Source organism: Ranitomeya variabilis, chromosome 6 (assembly GCF_051348905.1).
Source record: "Ranitomeya variabilis isolate aRanVar5 chromosome 6, aRanVar5.hap1, whole genome shotgun sequence".
NCBI lineage: Eukaryota > Metazoa > Chordata > Amphibia > Anura > Dendrobatidae > Ranitomeya > Ranitomeya variabilis.
The window spans coordinates 545370591-545384095 of NC_135237.1; the positions used below are offsets into that span (position 1 = coordinate 545370591).

The 13505-nt window shown below is 47.0% G+C and overlaps 1 protein-coding gene across 1 annotated transcript; it reads left to right on the forward strand.

Annotated features, from left to right (window-relative positions):
- Positions 1–2314: 2314 nt before the first annotated feature.
- Positions 2315–6573, forward strand: MYC (MYC proto-oncogene, bHLH transcription factor). The gene is made up of 3 exons (XM_077271220.1): positions 2315–2521; positions 3893–4593; positions 4991–6573. The coding sequence occupies exons 2-3, from the start codon at positions 3915–3917 to the stop codon at positions 5590–5592; spliced, it is 1281 nt and encodes a 426-aa protein (XP_077127335.1). The 5' UTR covers positions 2315–2521; positions 3893–3914; the 3' UTR covers positions 5593–6573.
- The last annotated feature ends 6932 nt before the right edge of the window (positions 6574–13505 follow it).

Genomic DNA, 13505 nt, shown 5'->3' on the forward strand with positions numbered 1-13505 from the left:
GCTATAGAGCTGGACCCATAAAACACTAATTTTATCATTAGGCAATAAAGCTTTCACAGAGCATTGTGCAGCCCTTTTGGCATGGATTTGCACAGTAAGTACACTAGGCTCATCAAGTCCTAGATATCTAACAATGTATATGTACAGTTTGTATTTTATGGAATCTGGTTACAGATCCATGTTAACTCGGTAAACTGTACAAAAGGCGCAACTGCGTGACAAACCCATGTCTACTACGTCGGTGTAAAGGATGTGTTGGCCTTTAAGGCTCTGTCTTCCTGTGAGAGCCTTCCATCCTACTGTTTGCTCATTTCTTTTTTTTTCCCTCTTGTTTAGCAGCAGTGTAATTTGGCCATTTTCCTGGAATGATAATCCAGCTTCATCCTTCCTTACCCTGAATTACCTTAGTCATGAAGTGAGGTCCTGTGCAGTGCAATCACTCATCAGCACTATGTGCAGGAGACGGCTGCCCCTCCCCCTCCGCCACTAGGGGGCGATGTTGCTTCATGAATCCAGTCTTTTAATAGGAGTGGTCGCTTCATAGGAAACTGTGGAAGCTCTTCCTAATCTTGTCACTGTCTCCACACAATAGGAGACTTCCAGTGACTCTCAGAGGCTTGTGTGAGCTGCAATGGAAGGAATAGATAGATAGATAGATAGATAGATAGATAGATAGATAGATAGATAGATAGATAGAATGTAAGTCCGCAAGGGCAGGGTCCTCTCCCCTCTGTACCAGTCTGTCATCATAAATTTGCGTACTGTAAATGATATCTATAACCCTGTATGTAACCCTTTTCTCATGTACAGCACCATGGAATTATTGGTGCTATATAAATAAATAATAATAGATTATAGATCAATGATAGATAGATAGATAGATAGATAGATAGATGTTCATTAAAAAAATACATTTTGGTTTCAGAAATTCTTGTGCATTATATGAATGAAGCATCCCCGGTGCCCTGTCCTCTACCATTAGAGTTAGATAGGGACTCGGGTCTTGCAACCTTCTGTTGATGTAAAAAAAAAAATTCCCAGACAGGTTACATGTAAATTGCAAGTGTTATGCAACCTACATTAAAGACTTTGAAGACAATTGTGTGCAAATTGGGAACAAAAATCCAACAAGGTTGCATCTGTCAACATCACACTGACAATCAGATACAATCCTGCAATCCGACCCCATGATCTGTGTAGTCCAAGTTTCCATGACGCGTGTATCTACATTTTAGGCTCAGGAAGATTAATATAATCGATCATAAACTGTATGATTTTACAGAAGACATTGAGGTAATGCAGATTACTGTAAGGATCAGGGGTGGACATAGCATTGGAGGTAAAGGGCCCCTCTTTCACAACCAAAGCAGGGAGAATTGGGCATTACGGAATGGACTGCAAGGGGCCCAGATATTGTTCTGGCACAGGGGCCCCCCTCTGTCTGAATCGTCCAGTGGTCAGGATACAATAATGAATCTGTGACAGAAGCTGCTTTGAAGGTGGTAGTGGCCCCCTTTACCTCTTGGGCCCTTTGCACCAATGATATGTCTGCCCCTGTACATAAATCTGTATAACATACATTGATCTATAATACTATGCTGATGATGGGACTTGCGTGTTCCACTGAGCCAGGAAACAGTTAATCTTTCTCTGCATCCACCCAAGGGAAAGTGATGGTGCAGGAAGTGCGAGCGCCCCCTAATGGAGGTCATTGTGAGACCGAGTGCAGGTATGTGATCCTCTCCTGGAGAGTGCTGCTCAGAGACCTGCGGTGATCGCACACCCAGGACACTTCCAGTAACTCTGCCCTGTCACAGTCTGCTCAGCTCACCATTCTGTAATGGCAGCAGCGGCCGTGCTGGGGATTTACAGATTTGTATTTATTTGTTTACGTTCCAGCTGCGGACGCGGCGGCGGTTGCCCGGCAACAGCAGCGGTTTAGAACGTTCGGAGCGCGCACTTGCTACAATGTTGCAGCCTGGCCCACGTGACCGCACTCTACGTTCTCTGCGCCCGGCGCTGCGGCTCTCCGGGCCCGGACTGTTCCCCCGGCGCTGCGGCTCTCCGGGCCCGGACTGTTCCCCCGGCGCTGCGGCTCTCCGAGCCCGGACTGTTCCCCCGGCGCTGCGGCTCTCCGGGCCCGGACTGTTCCCCCGGCGCTGCGGCTCTACCGAGCCCGGACTGTTCCCCCGGCGCTGCGCCCCGCCCCCCCAGCTGGCGCAGTTAGCATTGTATCCGGCAGCGCAGGGGGTTAATCCTCCCTGGCTCCATCACTACATTACCGCACACACCGCCGCCGCTCCGCCCCGTCCACCCCGCCCTCTAAGATTTGGCGCGAACCGTGGGCCGGGGCTCCCGGTATATATACCCTCTCCCTGCTCTTTCTCGCGACTTTGTGCTCGGAGTCTGCTGCAGTGAGCTCGGTGCTCAGCCCGGGATCTAGGGGGGAGGAGGAGGGCGGCTCTTCTGCCTTTGGATTATTACAAGCCTGCAGGACTGGGAGTGTGGCTTGGCTCGCAGGGTAAGGGTCCTGGCTTTTATCCTTCACCCGGGGTGGGGAGCTGTCACTGTGTCTGGAAGGGCTTATGGGATTGAGTGATGTTATGGGGGTGAGGACGCTCTTGTCTTCTTGGGGTGCTTGTTTAGGATGAATATTGATATATCTGGGATGGGGGCTTCTCATATTGGTGACTTATGTGGGATGGGGGCTGACTTAGGTGGCTGAGTGTCTTGATCTCTTTTAGGGGCACCTTATGTTTAGGTCTCCTTTATGGTACAGCTGTCAGTCTGGGGGTGCAGTGAGAACTGACAGGGTAGTTGTCAATGTTTGGGTGCACCCACCCCCAATTCATCCAGTAGCTCTATCTATTATATATAGTCATGTCTACAGAGCCAGGAGGGAGCTTGTCATAGTGCAGGGGTCTTCTAGGGTGTTAGGGGTAGGTGCCCCCAATTCATCCAGTAGCTCTCTATGTATTCTATATGTTAGGGGTAGGCACCCCCATTCATCCAGTAGCTATATATTGTATATAGTCATCTCTACAGAGGCAGGAGGGGGGCTGTCATAGTGCAGGGGGTCTCCTAGGGTGTTACGGGTAGGTGCCCCCAATTCATCCAGTAGCTATATATTGTATATAGTCATGTCTACAGAGCCAGGACTGGGCTGTCATAGTGCAGGGGTCTCCTAGGGTGTTAGGAGTAGGTACCCCCCCCCCCATTCGTCCAGTAGCTCTCTACATATTGTATATAGTCATGTCTACAGAGCCAGGAGTGGGCTGTCATAGTGCAGGGGTCTCCTAGGGTATTAGGAGTAGGTACCCCCCCCATTCGTCCAGTAGCTCTCTACATATTGTATATAGTCATGTCTACAGAGCCAGGAGTGGGCTGTCATAGTGCAGGGGTCTCCTAGGGTATTAGGAGTAGGTACCCCCCCCCCCCCCCATTCGTCCAGTAGCTCTCTACATATTGTATATAGTCATGTCTACAGAGCCAGGAGTGGGCTGTCATAGTGCAGGGGTCTTCCAGGGTGTTGTCAGTGCGGAGAGGGGCTCCATTGTCAGTGGCTGGGCTGGCTTTGGCACTGGGGGCCACTGTCTGGCTGTCAGTGTAGCAGTCTGGGCTTGGCGGTGTCTATCCTATATACTCAGTGTATGGAGCCGGCGTAGTACTGGGGGCTGAACTCTCCGTGTGATCCCCCTCCTTCCTGCACAGCCGGCTTTTTCCTGGAAGGTGCATGCCTGACACTCGCTCCTTTGTTCCCAGGGAAAGTTTGAGACCCCAATGTATCACTGCCGGGCTGGAAGTTGCTGTCTAAGTGACAGCTGAGGCTTTGTAGCAGTGTCTTTACTGTGCACTTCTTTCCATCCAGTCTAATCACGTGTTCTTCTTGCAGGTCACCAGTAAAGGAGTTCACCATGCCTTTAAACTCCAACTACCAGGGCAGGAATTACGACCTGGATTATGACACTATGCAACCGGTCTTCTACTTTGACGAAGATGAAAACTTCTACCAGCAGCAGTACAACCGTCTGCAGCCTCCGGCTCCCAGTGAGGACATCTGGAAGAAGTTTGAGCTCTTGCCCACCCCACCACGGTCCCCCAGCCGTAGATCTAGCCTGTCCAGCCTCTTCCCGTCTACTGACCAGCTAGAGCTGGTCACAGAGTTCCTGGGAGGGGACATGGTGAATCAAAGCTTCATCTGTGACCAGGATGACGAGACGTTTGTAAAGTCCATCATCATTCAGGACTGTATGTGGAGTGGATTTTCGGCAGCAGCCAAGCTGGAGAAAGTGGTGTCTGAAAAGCTGGCATCCTACCAGGCTGCTAGGAAGGAGAATTCTGTATCCTCCCAAAATCAACAGCAGCAAAGCCCACAGAAGTCTCCTACCAGCCAGGGTAACCTCAGCCCCATAGGAACCAGTAGGACCAGCAGTGGATACCTACCGGATCCAAGTTCTGAATGCATCGACCCTTCAGTGGTCTTCCCTTACCCGTTGAATGATAGCATTTCCAAAGTTGGCTCTCCATGCTTGGTTCAGGAGCTTAATATGGACACGCCACCCATCAGCATCAACGGCTGCAGCTCTGAATCTGGTGAGTACATGACTTGAGTGTTGACCTGCTGCAATGCCATGGGTGTGGGTGTGGGGGGGTAGTCTTCAGCCTTGTCACCGTTGACTATGCCCACTATTGGTGTGGTGAGGGTGGGGTTCCCGTAGCGTCTATGTGCCTGATCTTTCCCAGCTGTTGGAAGTTGTCGCTTTGTAGATCTGCAGCACTGCAGTGGTGGGTGGGGTTTCCAGTGAAAGTGGTTTGGGCAATGAATGAGAGTTTAGGGCAGAGACGCGCCACGCTTTCTAAGAATGCTGCGGACAATGACTTATCTCTTGACTTTGCCTTTGTTGCTTTTTATCTTCCGATGACTGGCTTTTGCTCTTCATAGAAGCAAATGATGATCTGCATTACTAACTTGTATCCATCTTTTTTCCAGAAGAGGAACAAGACGACGATGAGGACGAAGAAGAGGATGATGATGATGATGATGATGATAATGAGGAGGAGGAAGAAGAAGAGATTGATGTTGTCACCGTTGAGAAAAGATACACTGCATCCAAAAAGGACTCCCACCAGTCCAGACCCCACCATAGCCCTCTGGTCCTGAAAAGGTGTCATGTGCCGATCCATCAGCACAACTACGCGGCGCCGCCTTCCTCCAAAGTGGACTATCCTTCCTCCAAAAGGGTCAAACTCGAAAGCAGCGGCAGAGTTCTCAAACTGATCAGCAACAACCGCAAGTGCTCGAGTCCCAGGTCGTCCGACAGCGAGGAGAACGACAAGAGGCGGACGCACAACGTTTTGGAGCGACAGAGGCGAAACGAACTCAAGCTGAGTTTTTTTGCCCTCAGAGACCAGATCCCCGAAGTAGCCAATAACGAAAAAGCCCCCAAAGTCGTTATCCTTAAAAAGGCGACGGAATACGTCATCTCCATGCAGGAAGACGAGCGGCGGCTCCTCCGGGAGTCCGAACAGTTAAAACTCAAAAGAGAACAATTAAAACAGAAACTCAAACAGCTCAAGAGCTCGAGTTTGTGAACTTTCTCTAGAATATCCTATTAGACTTTTTTTTCTGAACTGTGACAGTCTATTTCAAGGTTGTCTTATCGAAATCCTACGAGATCTTATAGACTAATGGACAAGTGCATGCAAAGGATTGATAAAAAGAAAACAAAAAAACTACACAACCTTGGCTTGGTCTTCGATAAAGATTTTGCCAGCACCTTAATACTGCCTCAATATATGAATGAATATACGGGAAACAGAACTTTTTTTGTTTTGTTTGTTTCTTGTTTGTTTGTTTTTACATATCTTTGTATTTAAAACTTTATTTTTCTTATAAACAGATACTGAAGTTTTGCTCTAAATAGCTTTTACGATGATTATATCCGACGTTGCTGACGTGTAATAATATCTTTAACAAAATCTTTATAGATGTAACTTGTATTAATATTCACTTCTAACACCTGGCAAAACAAAACAACAAAAAAAGGGGCAAAGTTAACATCTCTGCTTGTTACTGCCGTTATGCCTTTAATTCAACTTTTTAAAATTTTATTTTTATTTTGGTTGTGTTTAATATTTAAATATTCTATTATAAAAGTTGTCATTTGGTTAATATTTCTATATTTGATCTGACCGTGCAAAATTCTGAAGACCTGATGAAGAAGGTGCTGACCAACATGTCGTTGTTTAGATGTGATTTCATATGAAAAACATAAACAAAATAGACCCTTTCCCTCCGTTTTTTTGAACATTTGGTCTTCGAGGGACGAAGGAAAAGGGGCTCGAATCTGGGTTTATTCTCTATATTGGTTCTCTTAATGATATTATAACATGCTGGCGGTTTAAAAAAAGAAAAAAATTCATCAATGTCTTTTATAAGGCTTGTTTGCTTAAATTAAACTATATATTGGGCTGCGCCCAGGTTGATATAGTGGCCTTTAACATGGCAAGCTGTTTGGAATAAGCTTCAGAAAATAAAACCGAAAAAAAAAAAAATTATCAATTTAAACATTACATTTTTTGGTTTGTGGTTTTTGCTCTGGGATTTGTTTTAAAAGGTCATGTGTGAAAAACTACCATATTCTATGGACTTGGTCTACAGAACCTAAACGAGACGGGGCCACAATCTGTTCTCGTTTTGGCTCCAAGAGTGAAAGTTTCCATTTGCTAAGTGAGGAAGAAAGTCAAGATGTGGCAAAATAATCTCTAATTTAGATGCCCATGAAACTTGTTGGAGTATAAACTGATGTTGAAGCAGTAGGGATCTTCAGACCTGAACTCTACACCACCATATATATATGACTATGAGGTAGTCTCTCATCCCACTGCTCTCAAGTTCTTCAGAAACTCTTCCCTTCAAGTATGGCAGGGGTTTGACACGTTCCACCACCTAGTGAACGACTTTCAAACTTCATGCCCAGAAACTCGTGGCATTTTATAGTTTGGATCCCTATAGGTGTGTGAACCCAGCCTTTTATAGCTCCAAAACCTCAGTTAACCTTCATAAGGTAGTGAATTGTGCTCTTAAACACCCAACTAATAGTTATGGCCGGTATCAGGCGTTAACAATCTTGAGTCTATAGACCAGTGTTCCCTTCCCCCCCAACTCCAGTCCACAAGAGCCACCAACAGGTCATGTTTTCAGGATTTCCTTAGTATGGCCCAGGTGATGGAATTCTAACCTGGGCAATACTAAGGAAATCCTGGAAACATGACCTGTTGGTGGCTCTTGAGGAACAAACTTGGGGGACACTGCTATAGACCGTATTGGCCAGATCAGCCATGAGTCCTCGGACCCGAACATGACAACCTCTTTATAAGGCTGTTGCGTTCTGGTCAGGAGCTCGGCCACCGGTCTGTTCCTACTCGGTCCATGAATAATTGACATGTAAAATCATCTGTGGTTGGTGATGAGTTGACCACATGTGCCATAGATGGTCAACACACCTGGACCATGATAAACTTTTGACAAGTCTGTGTGTAAGACGTCTTATACGGTCACTTGGTGACCTGGTGTAATATTCCCTTACCAAGTTAAGAGTTCAGCAAGTCGTTCTTAATTCTGCCATTCCAGGTCATCTGGCTTCCAGTCTATGGCACAGATTCAGATCCTACAACGTTAGAGGCCGTTCGCGATGAGCAAATACAGATGTCTCTGTAACGAAACGGTCAATGTCACCCAGACACTGTGTAAAGCCGGTTAGTTGTCTGGAGGTGTTCTGTGCAGCTCTTGTCTCCAGTGAACGGCAGAGTTGCCTTTACCGATGGCTGTTCGTGACGGTGCAGCTGTTGGAAAGGGAGGGCCATCAACAGCTGGTGGTCACATCATGTCATGAGAAGAGCGGCAGCAGGTGTCAAGCCCAACTGTGGGCTAAAGCTACAAGGGGGTAAACAAGGGGTCATTGTTATGAGACCCCCATGTGAAAAAGCCCATAAATCTAGGACACATGTCGTGTGTCTGTGCCTGACCAGGTACAAGCCGGCTATGACTAAGGATATCCAGGCTCCTCTTCCTCAAGAACCCTAAGGCCTTGTTCACATGAGGATTTACATATCTGACATGTTTTACGGTATGATCAGCGGTACGGGGTCTGAGGTTTGATTTTTGCAGATTTGCACAAGGTTTTTTTTTTTTTTCTTCTGTTGCATATGAAGAAGGTTGTCGAAACTCCATATGTGGGGAAACATACTATCGTTGGATTCCTATGCAAACGGAAGAGTAAATTGACATTTCTGTGAATCTGTTCCTTATATCTGAAGGGGGGGGGGGGATACTCTTACAGCTGTTTTGGGGTACTATTAAAGGGGTTATACCCCACTACTTCCAGAAGGTAGGTGATGTATGGTCACTGCGGATCTGACCTGGATGACCTCCATTGATCCAGAAAAGTCACCTATGTGAATGGAAATGTTGTGCACGTACATAACCATCACCTCTCCATTTACTTCTATGGGACTAACCGAACCACTCCCCATCACTCCCATAGAAGTGAATGTAGCGGTGGTCTCGCATGTGCACCACCTAGCAGGACTTTACGAGAAGGGACAATAAGATGCCCCATGGTTGTACCCTATGAGTTACACAGAGTATAACAGGCCAGACGGGGTTCTCTATACCGCCATATTCGGTCCATTAACCCGCAAGGAACTTTTCTAGGTCACTGTAACTGTGGACGATGGATTAAGGAGCGCCGCTCAGCACATTCCTGGGATAATAAAGGAAGAAATGCATTTTTGACAAGGGAGCACATCTAGGTTTGTATGTCTGCCAAAGTAAAAAAAGGTACATTACATCATCCCAGGACTCGCGGGACGTCCAGCTTTATCTGTCCTCCCCAAAAATAGGTGGTGGTGCCCCGGTGTGCCACTGCCAGAGGTGTAGAATAATTGGGGGCAGATCGCATTGCAGTCCTTGTGAACAGCTGGTGAGAATGAAATCCCAGGAATGTTCGGTTATCACAATCAAATTTGTTATTTCAACATTTAAAATATCCCATTACTGAGCGGTGGCCCTGGCGGGGGAGGTTACCTTGCGCAGGGCTCCTCTGTGGTGACCCTGCCGGGGGAGGTTGTTACCTGGGCCAGAGCTCCTCTGTGGTGACCCCGAAGGAGGAGGTTGTTACCGGGTGCAGGGCTCCTCTGTGGTGGCCCTGCCAGGGGAGGTTACCGGGCGCAGGGCTCCTCTGTGGTGGTCCCACCAGGGGAGGTTGTTACCGGGGGCAGGGCTCTTCTGTGGTGGCCTCTCCGGGGGAGGTTGTTAGCGGGCGCAGGACTCCTCTGTGGTGGCCTTGCCGGGGAGGTTGTTACCTGGGCGCAGGGTTCCTCTGTGGTGGCCCCACCAGGGGAGGTTGTTACCGGGTGCAGGACTCCTCTGTGGTGGCCCTGTCAGGGGAGGTTACCTGGCGCAGGGCTCCTCTGTGGTGGCCCTGCTGGGGGGAGATTGTTACCGGGTGCAGGGCTCCTCTGTGGTGGCCCCACCGGGGGAGGTTACCGGGCGCAGGGCTCCTCTGTGGTGGCCCCACCGGGGGAGGTTGATAGTGGGCGCAGGGCTCCTCTGTGGTGGCCCTGCCAGGGGAGGTTGATACTGGACGCAGGGCTCCTCTGTAGTTGCCCCACCGGGGGAGGTTGTTACTGGGCGCAGGGCTCCTCTGTGGTGGCCCTGCTGGGGGGAGATTGTTACCGGGTGCAGGGCTCCTCTGTGGTGGCCCGGCCAGGGGAGGATGTTACCAGGCGCAGGGATCCTCTGTGGTGGCCATCCTGGGGCTGATGGTTGGAGAAGCTCAGGATATCTGTCTAGCTCCTGCATGGAGGTGGCCCTACCAGGGGAGGTTACCGGGTGCAGGGCTCCTCTGTGGTGGCCATCTGGGGCTGATGGTTGGAGAAGCTCAGGATATCTGTCTAGCTCCTGCATGGAGGTGGCCCTACCAGGGGAGGTTACCGGGGCGCAGGGCTCCTCTGTGGTGGCCATCTGGGGCTGATGGTTGGAGAAGCTCAGGATATCTGTCTAGCTCCTGCATGGAGGTGGCCCTACCAGGGGAGGTTACCGGGTGCAGGGCTCCTCTGTGGTGGCCATCCTGGGGCTGATGGTTGGAGAAGCTCAGGATATCTGTCTAGCTCCTGCATGGAGGTGGCCCTACCAGGGGAGGTTACCGGGGCGCAGGGCTCCTCTGTGGTGGCCGTCTGGGGCTGATGGTTGGAGAAGCTCGGGATGTCTGTCTGGCTCCTGCGTGGAGTAATGTCGTGAAATGCAGGAAACAGCTGGACGCTTTAGGAAACGTGACTCTTCAGGGATTCCTCCACTTTTGCTCCTCGTTATATTCGACCATCAGCTTCTTCCTGACATAATGGGGCAATTTACTAATTCTGTCCCAACTATAGGCACAAATATATCTGCGGCTCGTACTGGATGATAACAGAGAACAACAGACGCTTCTCTGTGACATGACGGCATCCCTTGTTTTGTCACTTTGTGATACATTTTTGTATATTTGCCGTCAAATTTAACCCTTACGCCCCTCGCACATATAAAAAAAGTGTCCAAAACAATCAATAATTAAAGACCGTGACGTCACATTATGTACCAGATTGTATCATACGGGGGATACGTGCAGGTATTCTAGAGATTGAGCCAGTGTATCTAAGGTCTCAAGAGGTGGTACAGTTTTCCTGTAAAGCTCGTCACCATCATATGTAATATAGTCTACAAGGACGGGCGGGTGTATCTAAGCCTGTTAGGTTTGATACAGTTCTGTTGTGCAGCTGTATCTTAAGTTTATCATGTACTGACTACTAAGAGCTGGTGTATCTAAGTCTATCATTTCTATCATGTGTGATGCTGAGCTGATGTATCTAAGCCTATCGTGTATGATACTGTGTGTTAAGCTGCTGTATCTGAATCTATCATGTGATAATATCTGCTGAGCTGATGTATCTAAGCCCGGCGTCATGCTTGATTTAGGCTGCTGAGTTGGTGTATCGTGTGGTACTGTCTCAGATTATCAGACAGCACTACAATCCTCATTATAAAACATTCATTGTGAGGGGAGACGGTGTATCTGAGCTGCTGTATCTAAGCCTATTGTGTGTGATACCGTGTGGCTGATGTGATGTATCTAAGCTTATCATATGTGATACTGTGCGGCTGATCTAATGTATCTAAGCCTATCATATGTAATACTGTGCTCCTGATCTGGTGTATCTAAGCTTATCGTGTGATACTGTGCTCCTGATCTGATGAATCTAAGCCTATCATATGTGATGCTGTGTGGCTGATCTGATGTATCTAAGCCTATCATATGTGATGCTGTGTGGCTGATCTGATGTATCTAAGCCTATTGTGTGATACTGTGCTCCTGATCTGGTGTATCTAACCCTATCATATGTGATGCTGTGTGGCTGATCTGATGTATCTAAGCCTAACATATGTGATACATATCTGCTAATCTGATGTATCTAAGCCTAGCATATGTGATAGTGTGCAGCTGATGTATCTAAGCCTAGCATATGTGATACTGTGCGGCTAATCTGATGTATCTAAAGCTATCGTGTGATACTGAGCAGCTAGACTGGTGTATCTAAAGCTATTGTGTTTTATACTGCCTGAAGATCTGGTGTATCTAATCCCATCCAGTGTGATACTGTCTCAGAGCCCTCATCCTGTAAAATTAATGAATTTCAGTACAATGTAAACTGTGCATCTGAGCCAGTGTATCTAAAAATATTGTGTGATACTGCCTCCTGATCTGATGTATCTGATGCTATCATGTAAGATATTTCTCAGCTGAGCTGGTGTATCTAAGCCCGTTATGTGTTGTACTATTTCGCAGAATCACATAGCACTACAATCCCCATCATGTAAGATAAAGAGTTATCTCTAGAGAAATGCTGCATCTGTGCTGCTGTATCTAAGCCTGCTGACCTAATGTATCTAAACCATCATGTGTGATACTGTCTGCTGAGACTTTCTATCTAAATATCTGTGGACAGGTACAAGATACACCTGTCGTGTCATTTAACCCTCCTAAGCCGGTGTATCTAAGCTTTTCCCCTGTGTGGGAGCCACAGTAACGGCGCAGTCGTCTATATGTTATTATAATTGATTCTTTATATGCCATTTACATGGAGGGAACACACAATCCATGGCCAGCGACAGCGTATTCTGCACAATGGCCCATTTTAGGCTTTTGCCGGTCTAGGAATTTATTGACGCCGTCCCTTTAAGACTTGTTTAAACAAAAGCCTTTGCTGAGTTTGCTGCTGTCACATTCCAGACACAATGCAAAATGGAGGAACCTAGTGAGCGGCCTCCGGCCTCATGGGTCCCAGTGACAATGCATCCTGGGCCAGGGGGGCCGAGCGGTCCGATAGAGCGTCAGATCGGGGGTCCGACATTAGTGTAGAGGGGCGCTCCACATTACACTCATGACCCTTTGATTTCACTAGATGCCATGTTATCCCAAATGATGTCTGTTTTGAAGTTAGATGTCCTACAATTAGGAGCCCCAGGGATTGTCCACCTTCGGGGACTTTTTTTTCATATGTACTCAAATGCATACATTTCCATCTAAAAATAATTTTTGCAATTGGGTTTCATTAAATATTTTGCACCGCTCAGCTTTTACAGGTTCTTTGTTTCCTGCAAATTCAACTTTGATGTGGTCACAAATCAGCTGAGAGGAGCTTAAGGTCCTCCCCAAGGTCCCCATTTACTTGGAAGCACTAAAACAATGTAAAACCTGCCAGGACTATTCAGTCATTTATGGCGGTTTTACTTTAATTAGATTTCAGTATTATGTAGAAACTATATGGCAGTATTATAGGGTCTCTTTAAGGGAGTATTATTTGCCTATGGCACGGTATGTGGGCCCTTATGGTAGTATTAAGTGTTAACTAAACGACGATAGTCTGTAAACCCTTCAAAGGAGTAGTATTTGGATACAGCATATTATATGGGCACTAAATGAGGGAAGTGTATGGCAGTATTATGTGATATCTTTAAGGGAGTATTATTTGCCTATGGCACTGTATGTGGGCACCTTATGGTAGTATCAAGTGGTAACTAAATGGCAGCAGTCTTTGAACTCTTCAAGAGAGTAATATTTGGATACAGCATATTATATGGGCACTAAATGGGGGAAGTGTATGGCGGTATTATGTGGTCTCTTTACAGAGGTATTATTATAATGAGACATTATATGGACACCATGCAGTTTGATAGTATTGGGAACTATACTATATGGCTCTTTAAAGTAGTATTATGTGGACTCCTTAAGGGAAAATTATTTGTTCACAGTATATTATACAGTCAGTATATTGTAGTTTTATTATGGAGCTATATGGCATTATTATGTGAACTCCTTAAGGAAGTATAATTTTAATACATCATGTTATACGGTCACTATAAGTAGTATTATATAGACTCTTTAGGGAGTATTGTTTAGATAAAG